Genomic DNA, 26,818 nt, shown 5'->3' with positions numbered 1-26,818 from the left:
CTGTGGGGATGAGAGGGCAAATCTGATAGGCATTTGCTTCTGGCACAGGCTGGGATGTGTGTTCCACATAAGCCAGTAGATAGGGTGGCACTCCTCTTGTGTAGCTAATGGGTACAGCCATAGCTCGCGGCACTGGGGAGCACAACCCAACCCTCCTCTAAAGCTGGTGGTATTTGCAAATTTGCCAAATGTCCAGAGCAAACAAAGGGCACGAACAACAGGAACTGACAATTTTGGCCATTTTCTCATCCAGCTTTTGCAAATCAGCTGTTAGATCCACGCGAAGCAAAATCTGCCCCACAACATTATAAACAGCCCTTTCAGTACAAGCCTGTGTTGTTCAATGGAGCAATACTTACAGATCATTTTACATAGCTAAAGTAACATTTATACAACAATTAAAGCTTACCATTGCTGTAAGACCGAAAATTTCCTACAAATTTTATGTATTCATATGTTGGAAATTCCTTTGGGTTCAAACTTCCTCTCAGAAGATGACAATAAAACTCTAGTTCATTGTCAGCTGGATTGTTAAAAGAAGAAGAAGAAGAAATAAATATACTATTTAAGCTAAACACAACCCCAATCTTGCAGCACAAGAGCAGTGTGTTACCGCTCAGAGTCCTACACACCAAGGTGCAATAAGTGGCAGGGCCAGAGCCAATGCAAGAGCTCTGGATGCAGCTGACCTATGTGGGCCTGTTCTCTTACACCGTCTTCACCACAGCACTGACACAACGTTGGTATACTGAGGTACAGAATGGGATCCTACAGCCATGGCTTTTTTTTTTCTGTTTAGGTTTTTCATGACTCACAGCTGTTTTGCATCTTGTGTTGGAAAACTATGCCTAATTATTTCAAAAAATCCATTAAGTTAACTTCAGCATATTAACTAACTATGAGCTGCAAGATTTATGTATGCAGTAGATTAAGCAGCTGTACATCTCACGTTATTGTGTGCTTTCTGCTTCCCTTCATCTTACCTCCTAGAGTGAATAAGGTTGAGGCAAATAAAAGGATTCTTAAGAAAAATAAATTCAATTTGAAAAAGAATTATGATGATTTTACAGCTGCTTTTCAACTACAATGCAAAACAAAGGTATGCACTGCTAGCATATCTCTGAATGGCATCTTATTTTAACGGGCTGAAATATCAATTAAGATGTGATTTGTCTCAGGCAAAATGTTACCACTGGCTAACCTATTTTCCTCAGCTGTCTCAAAAGATGCTATATTTAATAATTAACACAACTGCAAGTAGACATAGCCTATAAAATAGATGCAACGAGTTTAATTTAAAAATAGTACCAAAGGGTCGTGCCAGGTGGCAAGATCTCTTTGAAATGCTATGAGTGTAAGTTTTATACTGTATGCCTCGTTAAAAACACACAAATAAAACCACACCAAAAAAAATCCACAAAAAACCCCCACAGCTCCTTCTGTGAGAAGTTTTTTATCCTACCCACACCTTTTGATTTACTGAGGAAGATAAAATAAAACTTACTTTTTAGGTAATCCGATGAGGCAGAATCTGTCATAAGCATACAGGAAGATAACATCTTATAAATTTCAGAATGTTCTTGTTCTGGGAGGAAATTTAACAAATTCTGATCCAAGACATCACACTGCAAAAACAAACCAACAGAAATATTGAGAAAAAACTGCAATGTCACAACAAGCATCACAGTGACATCCACATTGCAAGATGAATCTTTTGTCTAGGAGATGTTCTACCATGGGCATCGATTTGTAGCACTGACAGTCCCCTAGGATGGGGAACTGGTGGCCAAGAAGGCCAACATCATCCTAGATGGTACCAGAAATAGTGCAGCCAGCAGGAGCAAGGAGGTGATTGTTACTCTGTACTCAGCACTGTTAAGGCCTCACCTCAATGCTTTGTTCAGTTTTGGGCCCCTCACTACAAGAAAGACATCAAGGCCATGCAGCGTGTCCAGAGAAAGGCAATGAAGCTGTGTTGTGTCTGGAGCAGAAGCCTGATGGGGAGCAGCTGAAGGATCTGGGGTTATTCAGTCTGGAGAAAGGGAGGCTCAGAGGAGATCTTATCGCTCTTTACCACAACCTGAAAGGAGGTTGTGGAAAGGTGGGGGTCAGCCTCTTCTTCTGCAGAACTAGAGATAGGATGAGAGGGAATGGCCTTAAGTCACATCAGGGGAGGTTCAGACTGGACATTAGGAAGAATTTCTTCTCACAAAGAGCAGTGCTGCAGTGGCATGGGTTGCCCAGGGACATGGTGTAGTCACCATCCCTGGAGGTGTTGAAGAACCGTGTAGACGTGGCACTGAGGGAGGTGGCCAGTGGGCATGGTGGGGGTAAGCTGACAGACTTAGATGATCTTAGTGGTCTTTTCCAGCCTTAACAATTCCATGAATTCATGGTGCCAGCAGCACAAGCCCTCTGGAGCTGAATGTCCAGGTGTTTCCAGCCTTGTGGTCAGTGGGTAAGAACCCAAAATGAATCCAACACTGGTATGGGGACTAGGGAACAGAAAGAGGGATTTTCTGTACAAGGCTATGACTGGTCCATAATGGATAAGACAAGAGCATGTCACAAGGTTGCCAACAAAAAAAATCTCCCTGTATTTGGTGCTGGGACCAACGTAATGCCCAACAAGCCTACCTGAAAGGAAGTTGCGAGATAAAGTAACCTTCTAACAGCATTAATTTGTGCTCATCTCACTGTAGACTACCTAGGACTGAGCTGACATACTGACACAGCTCCGTGTGTCATCAGAGCAGCTGCTGGCAGACTGCACATTTGTGCTGAAAATGTGTTAGCCCTGTATGAGACTGGCAAGTTATTAATCATCATCATTTATTCATGTATTTACTTAAGATTATGCTTTGGTTTCCCTCTGCTTTCCACTCATGCCTGCTGCTCTCTATGTAATTTTTATTTAGGGTAGGGAAATGCAGTGAATATACTTAGAAAATTAGAGTGGGACAGTTTGTACCCTTACCTTGATGCGATAACACATTAATTTATTCAATTACAAGTATTTATTAAGTGTGCTTGCTACTTGAATACTCCTTTTGTGAAGAATACTTGAAAATTATTTATGTGATTTCAGTATGTACCTCTTTAATACGCAACCCCTTGATATTGCACGTGATACAGTTATATTTAAATATTCTCATTATGGGCACACAAAATATATTACATTGTCCATGTAAATTTGAGAATATGAAGCATGAGCATCTGAAGGGAAACTTCTGCTGAGTGCTGTTCTAGGCTTATGGCACAGTGTTATGGCAGATGTGTTGGGCCAGAGGGACCCAGAGGACTCTGCCAGCAACAGGCAGTCTGTGGTTCTGTGCTGCCCTTTGTCTCCATATTGTGATCAAGTGCTGCAGTATCCCTTCTGTTTAGGGATAGGACATAACAGATAGAATCTACTTCACGTATTTCACAGCCCTTGCTATCTTTCTCCTGAGTCCAGGAGAAAGCAAGCAAGCAGTGCTTCCTCATGTGGGCTAGAATTTGGCACTCTGCTATCTGCATTTAGCTGTTTTGTGAAGCAAGGCTGGTAAGAAGGAGGAAGGGCTACCCCCTTCCCAAGGCCTGCATGGTTTCAGGGGTGCAGTGTGTCAGCTGATGCTAAATGCTTGGAGTTGTGACCAGATTTACAGTAGTTCACTTCACTTTAACTACAGTCAGTCTAATCATATTAACTAAACCTCTCTTCACATCAGCCGACCCTGGGAGAAGTCTCCAAATCTTGCAATAATAGACTATTTACAATTACCACAGAGGCAGCTGGTGTCTGAAAACGCTCCATGGAACTTAGGGAAGCTGAATAAAAGAGAATTGTATATATATATACTCTCAGCACCAGAGTCGTCCATGATTTTAATGAAAGAAAATACATCAGATCTGTGGATAAGGGCCCTCAGAGAGCCCTGCTTTGCGCTCTACCCAATTGTGCCTTCATTTCTGCGCTTGTAGCAGCAGATTTACACAGTATCTCCACTGTGTCCACTAAGATCAATGTTTGTAAGCGCAGGGCTGCCCCCACCAGCTCAGGCTGCCCAGGGCCCCATCCAACCTGGCTCTGTGCACCTCCAACAATGGGGCACCACAGCTTCTCCGGGCAGCTGTGCCAGTGCCTCACCATGCTCTGAGAAGAGAATTTCTACCTAAAATCTAACCTAAATTTCTTCTTTTTATTTTAAAACCATTCCCCTTTTGTCCTGTCACTATCAGCTGATAGTGTAAAAACTTGTTCTCCCTCCTATTTATACTCTCCCTCCAAGTACTAAAAGGCTGCAGTGATGTTTCCCAGGAGCCTTCTCTTCTCCAAACTAAACAAGTCCACATCCCTCAGCCTTTCTTCATAGGAGAGGTGCTCCAGCCCCCTGACCACCTCTGTGGCCCTCCTCTGGACCCACTCCAACAGCTCCACGTAAATCAGTAAGCGTATGAAAACACAGCAGTTTGCACACAGGACGGCGTTCTCTCTGTCTTTGATTTGAAGACAAATGTCAGAAAATAGTCAACCACTGGGTCCTCAACTGTTGACGATTAAAGAAAACTGGAGCAGATAGATTTAGTTCAATCTGCTGTTGCATAGCAATATTCTTGCATTTACCAGGAGCTGCCGCCTTTCATCAAGTTCCTTTCGCCTCAGAAGAAAATAATTGTTGTTCGTATTACAGGAAGGTAGCGTGTGTGAAATACATTTGGCTGAGTGGAAAACAGCACGTATTTGGAGAAAAAGTAAATAAGAGAAAAATAATTGTAATTTTCCAAAGAACATGGGAATGGTGGCGATGAAATAATGATTTGGCAGGTATTGTTTTCTCCTGGGCATGCATTTATTTGAGACTGAGCTACTAAAAAATGAGTGTTTGGATTAATCCTTCATTACTGCACCATTCCTACCAGAGCAGCCTTAGCAACAGGAGCAGGATCCAGCGCAGCCCCTCTTTGCTGCCTCCACAACAGCATCTCCAGAAGCAGCTCAGGTGGGGGAACAGTTGCCAGCTACCTCCTGCCCCTCTGAGTGCAGTGGGGTTTATGTCTTGTACCTCTCTCAAGCAGAATAAAGCCCTTAACAAGCTCCTCGCTGGGCTGAACTGGCTTAGAAATCAGAGATGGAAAAGATCAGCCAGGTCAACCCATCCCTTCCCTGGCCAGAGGAATCCCACAGAGCTTTTTCCATTGAAACCCAAATGCCTCATAGCAACAAAAACTTGAAGTGCATGAATCACGCTGAGAAGGAGCAGAGGCGATCAACAGCAATGACTGGCATAACGTAGGGACAAAAACTCTCCCTGCGTTTGCAAGAAAACATTCCCTCACCCCACCTCCCACCCTACTGTGTCTGTTTTTAACATGGCAGGGCCCAATCCTATGGTTTTTAGTACAAAAAAAAAAAAAAGCTTGTGCCAGAGTTACTCACTGGTAAATGCCCTAGAAGAGGTGTGATGCTGTCAGACACGTAGATGATGCTCCCACCTGTGGTTACTGCTATGATGAAGCCGTCCAATGCCTAAGGAAAACATGTAAGTGGAGAGTGCTTTAGTAGGGAAGAGGGGGGTAAACAGCATGTCTCGCTGTGTGTTGATCAAAACCGTTTTACTTCAGCACTGTATTGTTGTTGAGTCGTAGGAGCGTTATCTCTCGCTGCAGAACAGTAATTCTCTGATTTTACAGTCTGATTTAACTTTTACAACACTCTTTGTAGTCTAGCAAAACCTACTATTGAAGCAACAAAGGGCTCACAGGAATATTTCATGTCTCGGTTTTTAAATTAATCACACATTTTAATAATGCAAAATGACTAAGACTGGATCCCTTGGAAGTTATTAAAATGAACATTTGAGCTCTGTGTAAATATCAAAGGACGATGAAAGGATGCAGTCCTATCTCGAAATGGTAGTTCTCTGCAAAACCCATAAATCTCAGTTTGTATTAATGTAACGTTGTATATTACTGGGCTTTCATGTTAGTAAAAGCAATGCAAATGATCAAATAATCCTTAGTCTGACTTTTAATTGAGTGATTTATTCTAAAGGTCATGGTGCTGGATTACTCATTCAAAGAGAAATTCCCCCTTCCACAGAGCTCCTTCCCCACTTGGGTCCCACCTTGCGGTGAGCCCCCTTATGCTCAGCACTGAAGGGAATGTCTTATCCTGGTCCTCTGCACAGCAGCAGTTTCACCTTCAAAATTAGTTCCTTCTTTATTTGGAGCTGCAAAGCTTGGAGATCAATCTCCTTCTAAGTTAAATCTAGGTAGATTTCCAGATTTAAAGCAACATTTCACCCACTATGAGCAAAACACCTCAAAAATTCAGAGTCGATAGCAAGTGCCTCATCATGACTGAGGAACCACTGGCAAAGTGCCTCCAGGTGTAATGGGTCAGTACGTTCTCTGCCAGGTCACTGGTGACCAAGAGCCGCATAAGTGCCATGAGCAGGACTGAAATTTCAGGTGTACTCCAAAGACAGGTGTGTGGCCAATAGCCTGGCGGTGGTGGCACCGGGTCACAAACCCTCAATGTAAATCTGGGCACCCCTCCAAGGCAGGCTTGGATCCTGTGAGGCGCAGAACATACTTCTCCCCTGCTGACTTCAATAAGGGTAAGAATTCTGAGAGCACTAGAAATGCTAATTGTATGGTAAAAAAAATAAAATAGGAGAGCACCAAGCCTTGAATAAAGACACAAACATATGTTCCTTTTTTCCAGAGAATGCTGAGCACCCACAACTACTTAAGTCAATGGGAATCTGCTGGTGCTACAATCCTTTGAAAAGCAGGTCAATAACTTATACCCCAGTGGAAGAGTATGTGTTTAGCATTTCTGAAAACCCTCCAGCTGCTATAGTTAGTTTGATTTTGTTAATCTAAGTGCAGAGGATATGTTTTTCTTTGGTACAGTACATTCAAGCTGTTTTCTAAAAGGCATGATATCTGTTAACCCTCAGAAGAGAGCAGTGGTTTCAGAAGGCAGCTGGATCCTGCGTGTTACTATGGTGAAGGATATTTTTTTAAAAATTTTTTTTAAAAATCTAGTCTTTATTTCATACCCAATGCAAATCATACAAAGTGACTCACGTCAGACTTTTGTGGTAAGATCAAATTAATATGTGCACATATAATTCTGTGTTTATTTACTTGCAGTCCCCTTCCAGCCTGAAGATGGCACGTGGCTCATCAAAGCTTTCTCTAATGCAACAATCATGGATGGATCAACAGATCTTGGTCCTCGTGTGTAATTTTCTTACTTTTCATTCAATAAAAAGGGGTTGTTTTCAGGAAAGCTGATGTAATTCTATGGTAAAATAGGATTCACAGAATCACAGAATGGTAGGGGTTGGAAGGGACCTCCAGAGATCGAGTCCAACCCCCCTGCCAAAGCAGGCTCCCTACACCACGTCACACAGGTAGGCGTTCAGGCGGGTCTTGAATATCTCCAGAGAAGGAGACTCCACCACCTCCCTGGGCAGCCTGTTCCAGTGCTCCGTCACCCTCACTGTAAAGAAGTTCTTGTGCACATTCGTGCGGAACTTCCTATGCTCCAGTCTCTGGCCGTTTCCCCTTGTCCTGTCTACACCACTCCTTTGAGTCAGTGCCTGAAAAAGCTTTTCCCATTCTTTGATTACAAAACAGGAAGAACTTTGAGAAGTCTTGTCCAAATGCTAATAAAATAAGATTAGAGCACAAACAAGAAAAAAAGAAGTGACTACTGAACATCTGTCTCAGTAGGACATTCCAATACCCAACATCAGCTTGAAGGACATGGAAACTCACAGTACCAGGAAGGTGTTTTATAAACTAGAAAGCTTGAAAGCAAGTGTTTTTTTACTGTGCAGCTGATACAAGCAGAATCAACAGACATCTACCAACATATTGGTTCCTGAGGGAACTGTCTTAATGCAGACTGAAGGAGCAATGTACGTCACGCTCCTGAGCACCAAATAATTGGGAGTCAGTGGTCATGGGTACAGCATGAGCGAAGTAGCTCTCAACCCTGAACATGGGGGATCCCATCACAGTCAACTTCATCATGTTTACTATGGGAGAAGATCATCGTTAAAGAAGGTTTGAGCTGTTACTAAAAGAAAAGTACATTTTAGCATCTCATTTGCATTTCATCTCTATGTGCATAAACGCCATTGAGTCACCTCCCTTCAAATCCCAGCTAGTGTTAAAAGCACCTATGGTGTAATTTAAAGATAATTTAAAACCTATCATTGCAAAATAACCCTGCTCTCTATTAGAACAAAAAGTGTTTGATAAGGGTCTGGAAATTCATTACAGTGGAAGTATTAACTGCATCAAGCCTGCAGGAGCTGTCAGGTTTTATCTGCTTGTACAGCACCTAGCACTAAAGGAACACGATGCTGCTGCTTTGTAGGTGCTACTCTTGCATAAATATTAACAATAGTGCATTATGAGTTCAGAAGATAAACTGCTTCATGCCCTTTTCCTCACCCCTGGTTGTGAAAACAAAATGTAATCTGTGATTCTAATCTCTCTTTTGGACTGTATTTCTTGGAGCTCTGTCTGCACCTTTGCAGGGTGCTGCTGCAGCAGCGCTGCTGGTGCGAGGGTGAGCAGCAGCTTTATGTGCCAGCTCTCACCCCTTTGCTTGATGGGCAAACGCAGTGGTACCTGAAACCTCTTTTGGAGCTGCAAACCACATTGTATTCTAGAAGCATGGGCATTTCCACAACTGCTAGGCAAAATGAGCAGAGCCGTATGCGTGTTCACCTCCAACATCAGCTGGGTGAATTCCTCGTTGCTGAGAAATGAAGGCTTCCAGTCCTGCTGAATTTCAGAAATCTCCGTCTGTGCCGACACTTCTAGACAAATAAAAGATCAAGATGAGGTTTGACACATGCCAAATTGGTATTTACAATGTGCTGCTTAAAATTTAGGACAGCCAGGAGTTAGAGTTCAGCCTACAGCCACTGTGTCAAATGAGGAACAGCAAGAAAATCCCTTTGGAGAAGACCCAAAGCCCCATAACCCCAAACACCAGAGGAATTTTGTCCATTCACCAAAATGCAAGTGATATATGGGCATTGCATCGCTTATATTTTGGGAAATGTAGGAGTTGGAGCACTGAGGTTTCCTCCCAGATCTTGTCGGAAAGGGGTCTCCCATGCTCATGCTCTCAGAGGTATCTTCCATGTCCACGTAGATGGTGCACAGGAGGATGGACCTGCTGCCAGCAAAGCCCGTGGATGAGTGGTGCCTGAGTGGAGTGCAGACACACCAGAGTGACAAATCATGACTTAGCAGTGAAACATGGCACCGTACCAGGGATAGCTGGGCACGCTGTGGTAAGCTCCAAAAAGCTTTGCCTGAGAGTTGCATTACCAGACTTGTCAGGCAATGTTATGGGGTAGATCTTATGATTTACAGAGTCTGGTGCTGGTTTTGTTCACTGCTCACTCTGTTTCTCCAAATGGGCTTCGTTATTCAGTGCTGGTAGCGAGGGGATGCTGAGTGCAGCCTGCCGTTTTTCCTTTCAGCACCACCTGCTAATTAATCCTATTGATTAACACTTACAGAGCACGCAATACCCAATGCTCCTTATTCCAAGCACATAGGCAAACTGGCTAGGGAAATGAAAATGGCTCAGTGCTATTAAAGAGAGTAAATTTATAACATTTCCTATGCACACTGTCTCCTAGAAATAAGTGAAAGCTCTGTTCAGGTTTATGAGTGGAGACACAGTGAGTTCAGCTTGCTGTCTGCACTGCTGGGGCTGTCACGGGCAGCTGGGATGGTCTTACATGGAGATATGAAAACCCAGATGAAAGAAAAGTGGAGATCAGCCCCAGCCAGATTTGTATTACATAGTCTCAAAGTAGAGGATGCTTTCAGCTTGGGAAAGCTGATACACACAAAACATCAACTGCTAGAAGAATTACTTGAGATTTGTGAGATTCTGTGGATTATAAAGAAAGAGACTGTTTACGAAACCAAAAATTCTAAAAGTTGACCTCCTCCTCTGTTATAACTAAAATCTTGGTTTAGCCTACTAAGTGAGAGGGAAATGCGATTGAATAAAGCAGATCCAAACTACTCTGTAGATAATCAACATTTTTAAACGGTGATGCTTTGTATTATATTGTGTGACTACTAATCTAGTTTAAAAATAGACAACGTTTACTGTTTTTAGCGAGTGCACAAAACCAGTCACAGTTTGACCCAATTTCTGTGGAAGGATTTATGACTGTTTGATTTCTTTTACCCAGTTGTTCTCCTAGAAATGAAGTGCCTTTTGTAGTAAATCATTTGGGCTATCAGCCACACTTGTCTACACTTTTTCAAGACTTGTATGATTGCTCTTTGCTTGGCTTTTATAACTGAGCATACTCACACTTTGCTTAACTCTGTCTTGGGGAGCTAAAAAAATATGTTACTATTATCACTCTGTAACAAATAAATACCCCACTTTGTGGGACCAGGGATGTTCCCCATAGTCGCCTGCTAAATTCTCAGCCTCTTCCTCATGGAACGAGAGCAAGAGGACCTCAAGTCAGTACTGATTTATAGAGGAGAAGCACTTTATCAGTCTTTTTTTTGCTGCTGGAGGATGTGCACGCATCAGGGGCCCTTCCATGTGTGCTCATTGCGCTGAATGGAAACGAGACCAATGGGGACAGAGCAGCAGGGTCAGGGATTTCTGCAGTGTCTCAGAACCTTTCTGAGACACCTCACTGTCACTGTATTTGCAACCTAAAACAAGCTCCTGCCTTTCCAAGGCCAAAATTGCATGCAACAGCATGCTCTATAAACATGACATAGCTTTCTGCTTGGGTAAACCAAGCAAAGCTTTCTGTGGACACAATTTGCTGACACTGACTTCAAAAAACTGGGGCCTTTCCCAGTTTGAATTTTCTGCTCTCTGTGGAAATAGAGTCCTACAGAGTACACTGAGGAGCAAGGGGCTGATCAGACTGTTTCTGTACTTTTCTGTAGAGAAGCTGAGGTGATTGCTTTGTTCTTCTTCTCAGAATATTGCCAGTTTCAAGGAGAGGAATCTTCCCTCCGGCCCCATGCTCCTCTCGTCCAAAGCATCCCTTTTCTTCACATGAGCTGCAGGGCACAGCTGCCTCCATTCCTGACATTCACCCCCTTCCATAGCAGGTTGAGAGCCATTCTCAACTAAAGAGCAACCAAGGATATGGATTTGGGCTGCACAATGACTGTAAATTATCTTTTTAGAAGCCATGAGATAGAAAAAAATACCTTACGTTGGCATTTTTAAGCCCCCTGAGCCATTTTGATAATCGCTGAAGGAAACAGGATTTTGTAACAGCGCCTGGCAAGTGCATGATGAGCTGCTGTAACTCTTACCATTGTGTTTCTGTAGAAAGCCAATGACTTTTTCCAGCACAGTAGTTTTGTCCATTTTACGGGTGTTGCCTGGAAGCATTGAACTGAGCTCCTTGATGAGAACATTGAACTGATCACGCCTCTTCTTTTCAGACTTGTTACGCGAAGCCCTGTAGATGGAGAAAAAAGAGATGAGAGGAGAAAGAAGAGAAATCAACACGCACCTCCTCTTTGTAATGCATGCATGTGGAAATCAGCATGCTGTATGCCTCATTATGTGAAGACTGGCACTGGTAAATCATTCACAAAGGAGCAGAGTGGGGACTGATGAAACTATGGGACATACCCATCTTGGCAGTTTTAAGAGGAGAGAGGAACTCCAGTCCTTCAGCTTAGCCACTGCACTGGAATGGGGTCCACCTAGAGACTGTCTCTTCATGTAAATCTTTGTGCAAATCCTCTGGGTACATCTAAGCTGGGTTACAGAGAGCCATGGGGCTGTTGTCTTCCAGTCATTCATATCAGGGAGCTTAGCAGAGGCTCCCACCTGGCTCATATGCCCCCTAGCTCAGTCTCATTTCCAAGGGCACCAGGGAGTAAAGGAGGGATGGCTGATGCATGCATCTCATCTCAGCATGGATGAGGGTCAAGGCCAGGACATATACCTGGATGTGGGGCTCAGAAGTGCTAGCCTGGTCATAGCTTCTGGCCTATAATGCCTGAGTGCCACTGGGTGAATAATTTTAGGTCCAAATGTCACAACTCTTCAGGTGTGAAGTGGTGACACCACAGCACTCAGCCAGTCCTGCCTGTTTCCATTGCTGGCTCATCAGAGAAAGCCTACTTTTGCTGTATTTGAAGAACTCATCAGAAGAAGGGACATGATTTCATCTGGGGTTTTTTAGCAACTTCATGACATTGTCATTAAGCTGTTGATAATCTTTTCAGCTTGTGTACTTTATTTATTTTTTAAACATATATGAAGCTATGCACAAATAAAGGATTCTGAATGATCCCTAAAAATATGACAGTCTTTCTACATGAAGACTATCACTCAGACTTCTGTAGCTATGTCAAAATAAGCATGATCCAGAAGATGTGTTTGTTCTTCTGAGAGGTCACCAAGCAGCAAGATTTGCCTCATTAATGACATAAAGTCCTAAAAATCTGGTTATATGTAGGCAGAAAATCAAAGCCAAGAGGCCAGTTCTCCTTCTGAGCATCTCATCCCAGCTAATTCTGCTGTACCTTGTAAGTTCTGTCCACACACTGGTGAAAATGAGAGCAGAATTTAGCCCAGCATTTACATCCCCCCAAGGACCAGTCCGGCAATAAACATTTTCAGCAGAGAAAACACTGCAGAGGCTTCTGGATGTTACTACCAACAGAGGGCTGGGTAATTTTTGTTTGTCTTGCTCTCGACCCTGAACACACTTGGAGATGCACTGGATAGAAGCCAGCGTTTGATTATTTTACAGCTTGGAACACGAGAGATTGGGTGGATACTGCCTGACTGATTCCAGCCTGTTCTTATTGCAGTGCAAAAGGCTGTCAGAACAAGATGTGAAAAGCTCCATCCTTATCCTATTTCTGTACAGTTCAAGGGGACTTAAGGAACGTCAACATTTTACTTTCTCATAATTCAGTCCTCAGTTCATTTTAAGCTCAAAGGGTCTTGATCCTCCTGAAAATAAAGTACCAGCCCTCTACAGGGAAAGTGTTGCTTTGCCAAAATAAAGATGCTTTGACAGAAATATAAAGTACCTATTTTTAACACTTGACATTTAATTCACATAGGAAACATAAAAACTCCTTTAATAGAAAGGACTCTACCAAGACCTGAATCGATGATCACAGTCAAATCTTAAAAAAGGGAAAAAGAGGGGGAAAAACCCCATAATTGGGTCATCTAAACTATTAAAGTATGCTTGTAAATGCTTTAGTTCAGTCCAGTTGTAAATGCCTTAAATAATGCAGGTTTCATCATTTCCCTTGGAAGATTACTCCCTCGCCTTGTTTACTTCATTGCTAGGCCATCTCACTTACAGTAAGCCAAAACAGTCTTATTTCCACACCGCTCATCCCAGTTCTCCTCCCTCCCTGCTACTCCAAAAAATACGCATACCCAAGGGGGAAGGAGATGCAGTATGAATAAAATCTGGAATTGTAGTGAATACAGCTAGAGGCAAAACAGGACAGCTTGAATTCAGAAAGATCAAACCCACCGATTCAAAAGTGATCTCAACAGCCATTTTTATTCTCACATTCTTGCTGCTTATTGTCTTAGAGGCCGATATTTGTTGACCAGCAGCTACTGCACTATGCTGATCTACAATGAAATGTGACTTTACACTAAATTTCCTGTTTCTTTTGGCTGCCCAGTGGATTACATTACACATGCATCAGAGCAGGTAGCTGTACCATATACTTTAATCCAGAGTCTTAAATTTACATGTTACTGGAGTGGAAAATGGCAACTGCCGGTCCTAATTTATTAAGTGTTGTCTCAAGGTTTACTCCAAGCTGATTTTGGCTGGAATTTGCAGTTCAAATTAATTGCTAAATATACATAAATATATGTATATGTATGTATGTATGTATATATGTATGTATACAAATAATTTTCTATTAGTTGAAAGAAACAGTAAAAGGATTAAGAGAGAAAAAAAAAAAAAAGAATGCCTTTTGTTTGATATTAATAGATCTATAAAATGAAGTACACTTAATCTAGCATCAAAAAAATTGAAAATGAAATTACAGCTTCTGATCTCCGTAAGAGCAGAATGTTCAGCCAATGGCTTCTCCCACATTTGTCTTTCTTTAAAGCTTTGTAAGGAACCACGCAGCTTTATAAATGAATCTCGGTGGTTCTCATGTACTGTAGTAACTGTAGACTTCTGTGAAGCCTCTTATGATCAGGCTGGGGGGATTCAGAAAAGATTCTTCACCAGAGGGTGGTGGGCATGGAACAGACTGCCCAGTGCAGCAGTCACAGCCCCAAATGCTGCAGTTCAAGGAGCATTTGGACAGCACCCTCCAACACAGGGCTTGGATTTTGGGTGGTGCTGTGTAGAGCCAGGGCTTGGACGCAATGATCCTCTTGGATTTCTTCAGGATATTCTATGATTCCACAAATACAAACTTAGCTTCCAATTTAGACTTATTTCTAAAAACCAAGAAGTACTTAAATTGCAATTTGAAGAGATGATTTCCTCTTTACATCTTGAAAGTTATCTTTTCTTTCATCCACCTTAGAGCAGGCCTGCCCCAGGGCACGTCAAAAACTTCCTCCCTGAACAAACGGCATGAAAATCACACCAGATGGTGATGACAATCGCCGATCGTGAGGATATGCCTAATTCTATTTTTGTCCTTTGTGTGTTCATTTAACGCGTTTTTCTTTCAACAATGCTAATATCTGGAAAATGAGGTCTTAAGCATGATGAGTGGTGATGCCAGCTAGATGTGGGCTGCCCACTGCCCTCCACCTTCTTGACCCAAGGAGTGCAAGTGCATCTTACACTCCTCAGGTCCTTGTGCACTAAAAAGACAGATGTGACGTGATGTGACAGGAAGCATCCATTCCCCAAGACCACCCTGCCTGCAGGTGTTTGTGTTCTTTGTGGATGTATTGGCACAGCCACATGCTGTACCGTGCCCCTATTTTATCAGTCAAACCCCACAAAGGGCAAAGCAGGTGATTCCTTGCAGCCCTGCATATATTGGAGGAGGGAGCAAGGGAGAGTGGCTGAGTGTGGCTGCAGTGTGTACTGACCTATATTGGGGAGAAAAGGCTGCAGGGAAAGAAAAAGAGGAGAAGGAATCAAAATAGATGAAACTGGATCAACTAGTTGTGCCTAGACTGGAAATTACTCTCATTAGGGGGAACGAGAGGAAAAAAAATAATGCATGCAACCGGAGGCTCCCTCTCAAGCAATTAGATTGCAGGCTGCAGTATTGATAACGCTCCCAGAAAAATAAATAAATAAATGGTTTCCAACAGCCTTTGTGACACTGTAGATGCCAGCCAGATTGGACAATTATTAGCGTTTTATTGCATGGCTCTTCTGCCTTGAAGCATAGCCCTCCCCTGCCCACAAAGTGCTCACAACAATTTCCTGCCTACGTATCAGCTGGGACTTCATCGTGGAGCAAAGAATATATGGAAATAAATGTTTCTGCCACTTTAGGGCTGACACAGCACTTTGAACAGCCTTTCTCTGTTAGGAAAATAACTTCTGTGTGTTCTCATCACCGTAAGGTAGACATTGATGAGTAAATGGCCACCATACTACAAAAAACACCCCACAATTTTAATGTTCCTTTCCTTTTGCAATATGCTTCTTGTTAAAAGAAAGTCATGTATTTTTATACACTCTGTGTATAACGTGCTACAGCAGCAGGACTGCGTTGTTGGTTCTTCAGGCCTTGTGCTCTGCACTAGTGTGAAAAAACACACCCTTCCTTTTTCTGACCATTTCTACAGGAAACATTGGTAAGTTATTTTCCTCTTACAGGGTGGCCAGGACTTGCAATCTGTGATATGGCAGTTTTTCAGGATGGGCTTGGCTTTATTTCCCTTTCTTCTTTTTGATTAATTGATTTGAGATAAAGCAGCTTCTGCAGCATCAAGCACCATTAAGCTCACCAAGAGTTAAAGAGAGTTCAAAAAGGAAAAGTGCTCACCTCTTTGCCCTGTCTTTCTCATCTTCATCCATTAGATTGTCTAAGCAGTTTTTCCTGAGGAAGGAATGAGAGAACCATTATGAATCGTCACGTTGTTAGCTCTACTTTCAGGTTAATCTCAGAGTCACGCAATTTCATTCTAATAACAGAGTGATGATATCCAGGTCAGATAAATGTGTCAGCAGTGCTTTATGCCACAGTCCGTGATTTTAAGAAACATCCATCGCAGACAGCATTACTCCTCAGCGTCACACTAGCTGTAGGGGCTGCAGCCAGGGATCAAGGCTCCCAGGCATAACACTGCGTGCCAGCACTGTACAGAAACAGACATTTCTCAGGGGATTTTCAGTGTCGAGGATGCTCTCTGCCAGCTTGCAGGCTGGATGAGCCCTAGGCTGAGAGCAAGTTGAGGAGGCATTAGAGGTGCTCCTATATTCCCCTCAAATGCTTCCTTCAGCCCCTCACTGCACCCATTTACTGAATGGGCAGCATCACACTGCTGGGCTGGCCCAAGCATCTTTACCAAAGGCACGGTGTAATGACACGCAGTGATAGCACTCGCAATAATCAGCAAGTTTTCCATTTCATTCTTCCTCAAAATGTAGAACATGAGTAACGCTGGAGAGGGGAGGAGGGAAGTTAATTGCTGCACGTTATTTAAGCCCATGGTATTTGCCACCTATGAGTCACACAGGAATGTGCCTGTTTCCAAACTGCCTTATTAAAAATCAGGAATGAAAAGTTATCAATAGAAAGAACAGTGGACAAATTCCCTCCTTCTGTCAGTGGCACTTTCACAGTCCTGTTCCACATGCTCATTACTCAGTGGTTAGCTAAGAACACGGAACAACCCTGCAATTTTTCATCAGATATAAGAGAAAGGAGAAATTAAAGCTACGAGTCACTGACTGGAGGGTAAAGCTGGTGTTTCACGGGACTCTATGTGTCGATGGAGCAGCATAAATAGAAAATATGAAGGCTGAAGGGCTGGCAAATTTAAATTGCTGAATTCCATGATACAGAAAATAAATAGCATGATGTAGTTTTTAGTTTTTTTGTTTGTTTGTTTGTTTGTTTGTTTTTTCTTCATGTATTTCTTTGGCTTTGAAAACAGACAAGTCAGCCATAGCACAGTCCGTATTTTAGACCAGGAAAATTTATAGGCCCAGTTAAATTTTCTTTACCAGCATTCTACAAATCCTATGGGTGATTATTCACCAAATGACAAAATGGGGCTGGCAACCCAACGAGGGAATTTTCAAATAATTCACGCAAAAGTGTGATGATAAACTCAGCAGGATTTTTACTGTTATTTGCTCACTTGCTGAATCTGCAATGCCCAGCTATGTCACTGGAGAGCAAAGAAGGCGTTGGCAGTACAGCAAGGGCTGGCATTTAGGACTCTGTTGTCTCTCCTTGCTAGAGCTTTCCTCACAAGGCTCCACTGCACAGGAGGAAGTTTTTCACTCAGAGTTTTTCACTAGTGATGCACTGGAACCTCCTGTCCAGGGAGGGTGTGGATGCCCCATCCCTGTAGACATTCAAGGCCAGGCTGGATGTGGCTCTGGGCAGCCTGGTCTGGTGGTTGGTGACCCTGCACATAGCAGGGGGGTTGGAACCAGATGATCATTGTGGTCCTTTTCAACTCAGGCCATCCTATGATTCTGTGATCTAGGACATGATATGAGGCACACGGCAGTGTCAGCAGAGGACTTTCTCTGAATCACCGATGATCCTCCTATGCTGCACCAGGGGCTCCTCTGTTTGCAGCAGATCCCCAGCAGAAAGCAGGAACATGGGGGCTAGAGCTCTGAGTGGTATGTTTTCCTTTTAGTTTTTCTCTATTTTTCAAAATGAGTGCTTCTTCAGCTAGTGGGAAAACGGGGCATCCAGGAAACAAAACCATGCACCCCTGGCTTGGTCATCACATGGGGAATTACAGCACCAACATCTTCCCCCATTCATTCATTCATACTCACTAGCTGCTTGGGAAAGGATTAATACAGGGATGGTGCCAGCTCTCTGCAGGGACTCCCCAGAAGAAAGGCTGCATGTGTTTATTTTGATACACAGTTTTCCCAGTGGACACAGAGCTCACACTGTAAAATTCCCTCGGTCCTGATCAGGATCACCTCATGGTACTCTGGAAGCATGTTTTTCAGTGAGTTAGTGAGGTTAGTTTCCCTCCTTACTGTCCTACTACTGCTCACGAGGATATACTGTAACATGACTGACACCCAAAATACACGTAAGCAGATGTTGATTTCTCAGTAAACTGCCACGTGGCGAGCTAATCTCATCTCCTACAAATCAGTCTGACATTTAACAGGAATTTTCTATCACCTTCAGTTAATTCAGCTGAATTACATCTCTCTGTCGATAATGATGAAGACAGAGATGTGAATCTCTCCCAGAGGCCCCGGGCTGTGCCTGGGGTAGCTTCGTGGGTACTCACAGCACTTGTGTTCCTCCAGCCCTACAGCAGGCAGTTTAGGGGGAACGATGTGCTCTTCCTCCCCTTTCCTCTCCCTCATGGTGGGTTGCCCCATGAGTTTTCTTCATGATAGAGATTGTCATTTGAGAACGTGCTCTGCTTTTTCAGTGGGAGAAAGGCAGTCTGCAGTTACTAGAGGTCATGTAATGCTGCAGTTGTTATGGGAATCACTATTTTTACAATCAAAGGAGAAGTCCAGCAGCACGGTGTGAGTCTGGGCATAGAGCTATGTCTGCCTTTCCCTGACAGTGTGCAATTCGGTCTTCCTTTCGTCAGTGGTTTACTACATTCTGTTTGCAATGAAGAAGATGTTGTTTATGGGTTTCCAAAGAAGATCCAACACAAAAAGAAAAGAAAAGAAGAAGGAAACTTTTGGAGGAAATACTGGACCTCGTGTAACTATGGGCTTCTCCACATTTCACACATATATTTACAGTGAATCTTTACATGGTGACTGGCTTAAAGCAAAACAGACATTAAAAAAATAATCCAAATGCAGACAATGAAAGTGATGTAATTTGACAGAAATGAATACTCCACTCTTCCAAACTGGGGTTGGCAGGGACTGCTCACAGGTAATGCAACTGAGTGTTATGAAATTATAATGAGGATAAGTAAGGGGTCACGCTGTACTTTGTTTTTAATCTTTATTTAGCAAGCAAAGGTATTCTTTTCTATCCAAGTGTTGCACCTATTGCTGTGAGCTGTTTGACAGCTTCCCCTGTAGCCCTGGTGGCAGTTTGAGTTTGGGGTGCAGGATATGTGAGCCCCCTATAGGTGCAGCATCATTTGCATCTGTCTGAGCTAGGAGGAGCACAGCTGATGCCAGCAGCGCAGTGCTGCAAGGAGGGCAGCCAGGGTGAGCGCAGGGCATCCTTTATCTCTAGCTTGTGAGCAAGGCGTAAAGTTTGTACAGAGCCTGGCGTCCCTGACGAAGATCAGGACATGCATGCTTGTTATCTTCCTTATTATGATTGTTGCTGAATGGCTAATGCCACTCAGACTTCAGTGAGCAGTATAAGTGAATCCCTGGGTCCAGCCCCACGCTACTCTCCCCTCACACGGCTGCAAACAGAAAGGCAAACAAATTAAAGTAACATTAATCAGCAAAGACTGCCATCTGTATAACTCCGAGCACTTTTCCGCGTGCCCGTCCCCTTCCAGCAATGCTAAACAGGATTAGCCTTCCGTGGGCGGACAGGAAAAGTAGGTCAGTTCGGTAACATTGCTGCGTGTGATGAACGGAGGACGTGATTGCAATGGTCTGCTCACAGCCTGCTCTCCTGCAGAGTGGGACCTGGGCTTGTCACATGGCCCTGATGAGGGAAAGCCTGTTCTGCTGGGGAGGACAGCCCCTTCACAGAAGGGTAACGCATGTATAGAAAAGCAGAGATATGGCAAAACAGGGATGGTGGGATGGAATTGACTGGTTTAACAATGAAACTGAGGCACGGGGCACTTAAAGGTTGCATCATTACTGGTTTGGCATATGTGTATTCCTCCTTTCTTATAAAATTATGCAGAATTGTGCTGTAACTACTGTAAAATCAGGAAAAATAGGACTTAGAAAACTAGGGTGCACAGCCTGATTTTTGTCAAAGGTTGTGCACGAGCAATGTGGCAGGAGATGGTAAATCATCCTCTGGAGTTACTGTCTCTGTATTGGTTTTATTGGGTGTGTAGGGGTGGTGTCTGGAAAGCCAAAGTTCACCTACAGTTGACACTTGCAGAGAACATCAGTGGCAACAAGAAGAGCTTGTTCTGCAGTACCACAGCATTAGAAAGTTGAATAAGGAAGGACTGCTACAAAACTGGACGGGTGGGTGGATTAATGACAGCAAAGGGATCACAGAATCATCTGAGTTGGAAGGGACTTTTAAAGGTTATTTATAGTTCAAACCCCTGCAATGTGCAGAGAAACCTACAACTAGATCAGGTTTCTCAGAGCCCCATCCAGTCTGACTCAAGGGACAGAACTTCTACTATCAGTCTGGGCAACCTGTTCCAGTGCCTCACCACCCTTACTGTAAATAAAGTTCTTCCCTATATCCAATCTAAATCTCCTCTCTTTCAGTTAGAAACCATTTCCCCTTATCACAAAAGACCCTGCTAAAGTCCATCCCCTTCTTATTTACAGTCCCCTTTAGATAGTGAAAGATATGTCTGAGGTAGTGATGCCTTCGTTGTAGCCTTCCCCCACAAGGTCACCCAGGACTCTGTGCTGGAAGCAGGATCATGGAGGATCTGAAAGACCAGCAACAGCTGAGGGTCAGCTCAAGGAACATAAAATACCTTGAAGCAACTTGACCTATACAAGCTGGTGAGGCCTGATAGGCTGCCTCTGCCAGTACTGGGAGAGATGCCGCTGTCCTCACTAGGCTGATTTCTCTCATCTCTGAGAGACTGTGGAGACTGAGTGAGGTCCCTGATTGCTGGAAAAAGGCTGATACACCCATCTTTAACAACAATAACACAAAATCAACCGCAAGGTAACAGGAAACAACAAGCCAGTCAGCCTTACTTCAGTTCCTGGGAAATTGTGGAGTAAGCCTACCGACAACATCTGGACACATGACACAGAACAGTCATCGTGGATTTACCAAGAGTAAATCATACCAGAGCAACCTGATTGCCTACTGTAAGTCACAGGATTTGTAGATGGGAAGGGAGTACAGGGTGTCATTTATATTGGCTTCACACACAAAGGCTGGGCTGCCATCAGGGGATCCTAAACAGGGTGGTGGAAAGAACTGACAGGAACCTCATGAAATTCAACAGGGACCACAGCCATATCCTGCATCTGGGATGGAAGAGTTTTTGATGCTGGTACAGGCTGGAGATGGACTGCTGTGGATCAGCCTGGGAGTCCTGGCAAGCTATGCACGAGGTGGTGGTACACCTTTGTACCCTGGGTGGCATGAATAGAGGTATGACTTGATTGAGGGAAAAGGTTATTCCCGTTGACTCAGCACTTGTTAGACCATGTCTAAGGTAGGACTGTCCAGTTCTGGACACCTCAACACAGAAAAGATTGGATGAAATTCATCAGAGGGCCCCCAGGGTGTGGAATCTAAAGTACTTCCCCATGAGGAAAGGCTGGGGGAACTGGGATCGTTTACTGCTGACAAGGGATGGTTTTAATTCACCAGAACCTACAGAGGGTTGATGAGATAGAATCAGGCTCCTCATGGCAATGCAGGATGGAAGAGGAAGAAATCATGTGCATCAACTGAGAGAGGAGAAACTTCTCCCATGAGCACAGCCAGGCATTGGTGGAGACTGCCCAGAGAGGCTGTGCTGTTCCCATCCTCGGAGGCTGTTAAGACCTGACAGGGCATCCGTGAGCAACACAGCCTGACCACAGAGCTGCCATGCTTTGAGTAAGAGATTGGACTGGAGACTGACTGTGGTCCCTTCCAACACGAATTGTCCTGTGGTTCTGGATCTACCCAGCTGGCTACTACCAGGGACATCCTCATGCTCCCTGAATAAGTTCCTACACAACATATATTCTTGAAATCATTTTAATGCTTTTTCTCTTCTATTCTACCAAGACTTTGTGCATTCACTCCTCTCCAGTGACATTTTTCCTGCTTTATAAACCTGACATCAAGGAGAAAAGAACGTGAGGTACACATTTTAACATTGCATCACCGTATGTTAAGCATCTGTCATGTCATCTTTAGACACCAATTTAAAAGAATATTCACTTCATTATGGAATTAGGAAGAAAAAAAAAAAAGAGAGAAGAAGAAGAAAAAGCCCTGTCGTGAGGAAGGCCCCTAACAGCAAAAGAAAAGTATTTTTCTCTCTCTGCTTCTCATGTTCTTAATCTGTTTTAGGTATTTATAAAACTTTAATCCTCGCAGTATCAGAAACCCCAAACGTACAAAGATTTTAACATGTACTTAACTCTACACTGCTGTAAGAAGTCCCCTATGTGCTTATATTTTTGCAAAATCCAGGCCTAAACGTACAGGTAGAGCTGCACAGATTATTTTGTGATTATTAGCTCTGAAACCTTCCTTCCCCTGAAGGAAGATGGTCTCAATTATAAAATATGCTCAGGCAAATATTTAAATTAGTAGAATAATCTAACATCTGACCTATGATCTGACGGTCAAACGCTCAGCCAAAACAGGCAAACTGGCAGGATACATAAATATAACACTCTGAAGATTTATTTGTTGGAATCTCAAGGATTGTTGTGTTGTTTGGCACGAACTAACTGGGAAGCACTGACATAAATAGAAAATCAGTCTTTTTTGATGGGACTGTTGTCAAAGTCTCTGTCTTTTTTTTTCTTCTTTTCTTCCCAGCAGCAATAGCCTTGACAAGATCCTTCTAATCCTTTCCATCCAATTAAACAGGCTACAGTTGCACTACGGTGTAAAGCAGAATATCCAAAAGCTGAAATAGGTTGGTCTCATTCCTCCCACTTTTTGTGTGTTTGTTAACTATTTAGGGATAGCTCTCAAGGAACAAAGTTACTCTTCTCTCGAAGGATCTGGGCCTGGATATAACCTTATTAACAGTGGAGAAATTTACTTCAGAAGGGACTTGTGAATTTCTGACAGTGCTGTCAAAATTTACACTAGCGTTGATGGTGCCCTCTCCATGCTTAAGATGATGAAATTTGAGGCCACGTGTTTCTGTGGAGATTTCAGCAGGAAAGCGAAACTATGCCAGAAACTACAGGAGAACTCCAATTCCTTTCTAGGCTTAGGTACTTAAACACATGGCAGCTCTCTTTCCATTTAGCAGGCCCTGATGTGGAAGTTTGCCCTCTCTTGGCGGCCTTGCCTTTTCCCTGCCCTTGTGGCACTGTGATTGCTTCCTGGTGGGCCCATCTCAACAGAGTGAAGCCTGGGACTCAAGCTGGACAGTGAGTGCTTTTCTTGGCCTTCCCCATCCTCACAGGTGTCCCAGCATGGTGACAACCATGGGGGACTCAGCCGCTCTGCCACAGATGGGGGCTGGAGGTGGGAGGACAAAACACAACCGCTACTGCACATAGCATGCAAGAAGCAAGAGCTCCCCTGTCTCGAGAGAACGCAAAGCTGTAGCCTAAATCTGCTGCTGTACAGGGGAAAAAGCATCCCTGCATGATATAAAGGAATACAGATATCAACACCAATAATCCCATCACTTTTGTGTTAACAGCTTGATAACATATCTGCTTATAACTCAAACGCTGCACTAAATTTTCTGCTCTATAGTAACTATCATATTCCTGTCAGCAGAACTAAATATTTAATCATCTAGGGAGATGAATCATGAAAATCTGTTTTGGGGAGATATTTTTAAACGGACACTTTGTTGTCATTTAATTTTGAGAATTTGCTGTCTCTGCCATCTCTCGGGAGGGACCTCGTAAGCCTGTGACCATACAGGCTATTGCCCTGTACCACCTGTGGTCTCTCTTGCAGGTTAATCATGTAAGCTAAGGGGTTTTAAGGTCACCTCTGACAAGATCAAGCTCAGAGTCTGGCTGGACACTCCTAAGCTTAGAGAGGCAGAGTCCAGAGATGCACAACCTGCTTGTCTGCAAGGACTTTGTGACTGGATGCTCCCCCGGTGCTGTCCAATAGTTTCATGTCTAAGCCTGTAATCCTACCAAGAGTTCAGACACAGCATCAGACCAAGGCTGCACCCATGTTTTGCACCATTTGTGACCACAAGTCTCTCCCAGCGCAGGCTGAGCCTTGGTGCCAGCACATCCCATCAGTGTGCCAAGTGCTGCTGCTCTCAGCCCTCTCCTGCTACCAGCGGTTCCCATCTTTACACCAACAAAGTTTCTCCAGTGTGTTGTAAAATTCAAATCAGGTTTTACAAAATTAATCTCTGAGGAAAAAGGATAATTATTAAAGAGCTTCATTAGTGCTTTGCAATCTTAATTATGATAATTATATTTTTGTAGCTAATATAACTGAACTCCTGCTTTTAAATCCCATTAATAAGCATTTTAATCTTTCTCCTACTGGGACAACAAACCCATAATGTTGAACTTTATATTTACATAGGACAGTTTTAAATAAAAATGATGCGCTGCTGTTTACTTAGGGTTTCTGTTCCCTTTTATCTGCACTTTGAATACGCATCTTCTCCCGAGACACAAGAAATAAGATGAACTCAGCATCTTGGGCTCAGCTTCTATTCCTGGCAATGGGAGAGTGGGTGAAGAGAAGAGCAGCAAGTTTCAGGAACAGTGCTGCAGTGGCCAGGCATGTGGCAGGATGAGACGTCATGGGATCATAGAATGGTTTAGGTTGGAAGGGGCCTTTGAAGATCAGCTAGCTCCAATCCCCCTGCCATGAGCAGGGACATTTCTTAGTACATCAGGCTGCCCAGGGCCCCATCCAACCTGGCCTTGATTGCTTCCAGGAATGGGGCACCCACAGCCCCTCAGGACAGCTGTGCCAGCACCTCACCACCCTCATCATGGAAACTCAGAGGAGCCCAGCTACCATGAGGAGCCCACCTGCACCTTGCTGGCAACCACTACCACTCTACCCCACGGCCCTACTCCGCGGCACTGCTGCAAGGAGCCAGTGGAGCTCTGCCCGTGCTTAACTCTGGATGAAGTTCTTCAAACAGCATGCTCTGAATTGTGTCACCTCTTCCATGAATGCAGCTGGTACCGGCCAAAGCCGATATTCATCTGGTGTGTGAGCAGGGAAAGGCACCTACCCATCCAGATGCTGGAAATCTTGAAATGTACCAGCAAGTGACACCAATACAAACAGCCTTTTCTGAGCGTGGTTTATAATCCCTGACAGAGTAGAACTTGCTGTGTCCTACATTACAAACCGCCCACCACCACCCAGTTGCAGTGGGCTGGAATTCTTTATAAATCTGATTGCAGACAAGTATTTCACAGTTACTAACACAGAGAGAGTAAAAGATCAAAGGTGGAACAGCATACAAATTCAGATATCTCAATAAAGAAATGAAAACAATAAAGCATATATTAAATATTATCTGCCCATTAATCTCTGGAATAAATTCAGAAAACTAATTAAAAGCTTCTACACAGATAAATTATAAGCTTCTTTATTCAATGAGCTCAACATATGAACAAACAGAGGTTTGTGTTGATACCATCGTTATTAGCAATTGCATTAAAGCAAATGATTTTTGTTGTGCTACTGGGAATACAGTGATTTGAAAAGCAAAATGCTAAGAGAGAAAAAATTCAAATCTTTGCTGCACCGAACTTATCACATTTCCTGTTCTTTTTAAATTCATTTTGGGTAATGATAACTCTTACAGGTCAGCGTGATGAAAAATGATGACAATGAAAACAAGCAAAACCCGAGCAAACAAATAAATAGAGCATGAGAACAGACTAAAGCCTGTACAGTACCAGCAGAAATTTCTGCATAACCATTCTACAGTGCAAATCCAGCTTTAATGGGCAACATTGTCTTCCTGCATGGGAAATTCTCCAATTCATCAGTTGTTACTGAGCCTTGTTTCTCTTTTCCTGCTATCGGTGTCAGCAGTAGCAGGGGATTTTATCTGAAATTCGTAGGGAGGTTTGTCTCCTCAACCGTAATTGATAGATATTCTATTTTTGTGGTGAAACAGCTCTGTGTTGTGTGACGTGGCATTGCAGTGCTGCGCAGGGAGCTTATGAGGCAGCCAGTGCTGCTTTATGGGGTGCCCAGGGCAGAGCCTCCTGCCAGGCAACTCTTCTGAGGGGTGCTGCTTGGAAATAGGGGGATCCTGAGCAATGCTTAAGACTACAGATTTTATGGCTGAAGTTCAATATGAATGCAGCACCTGAAATAATTAATTTAGATACACAGTTAATCCTGAATCCGGTTATTTAGGATGCATTAAAATTATTTTATTATCTGGCCCCTGATAATAAGATATCTTCTTGAGGCTCTTATGCAAGAAAATACGTGGTCAGACTTGATTTTTAAAGACAAGATGCATTCTGGTGACCCAGTGCTGTTTGGCATAAGAACAGCTTTAAACTGATGAAATGGAGTAATGAGAGCAAACTATAACTGCTTTTGTTTATGTTTTTTATTCGTACTCAAGCATCTCCCTACTTCTTACTCTACAGGAAACTCTCTCTATTGACTAAAATGGAACAGAGGTTTCAGAATGTCTCAATATAATGTCCTCTCGAACACAGGCTAAATGCAGGATATAGTCCAGAGAGTATAAAGTGCATTTAAATGTTAGCATAATCATTCAGCTGCTGTGTTCCAGAAACGGAGAAGTCATTAAAAGCCCTATAGCAAAGCATCAAATTATGCCTCTGCCAAATATTAACTTTGAAAAGAAAGAATAAAGGCACTCTGAAAA

The 26,818-nt window shown here is 43.3% G+C and overlaps 1 protein-coding gene across 6 annotated transcripts in view; it reads right to left on the bottom strand.

Moving 5' to 3' along the window:
- The window catches only part of NPAS2 (neuronal PAS domain protein 2), an 89,537-nt gene that overhangs the window by 29,957 nt on the left and 32,762 nt on the right, over nucleotides 1-26,818 (bottom strand). For 5 of the 6 annotated variants that reach the window (XM_015850382.3, XM_015850400.3, XM_015850423.3 and 2 more), the window contains exons 2-7: nucleotides 16,003-16,056; nucleotides 11,338-11,486; nucleotides 8,737-8,828; nucleotides 5,420-5,509; nucleotides 1,505-1,625; nucleotides 410-523 (exon numbers count right to left, since the gene is read on the bottom strand). In XM_015850382.3, coding sequence (XP_015705868.2) covers nucleotides 410-523; nucleotides 1,505-1,625; nucleotides 5,420-5,509; nucleotides 8,737-8,828; nucleotides 11,338-11,486; nucleotides 16,003-16,056 — 620 coding nt within the window. The remainder of the gene's footprint in view (nucleotides 1-409; nucleotides 524-1,504; nucleotides 1,626-5,419; nucleotides 5,510-8,736; nucleotides 8,829-11,337; nucleotides 11,487-16,002; nucleotides 16,057-26,818) is intronic. The other variant, XM_015850407.3, reaches the window with a different exon arrangement.

This window comes from Coturnix japonica, chromosome 1 (assembly GCF_054131305.1).
Source record: "Coturnix japonica strain WE chromosome 1, WE-NBRP24, whole genome shotgun sequence".
NCBI lineage: Eukaryota > Metazoa > Chordata > Aves > Galliformes > Phasianidae > Coturnix > Coturnix japonica.
Note: the sequence above shows the minus strand (reverse complement) of the source record. Positions and strands in the feature narration are given on the sequence as shown.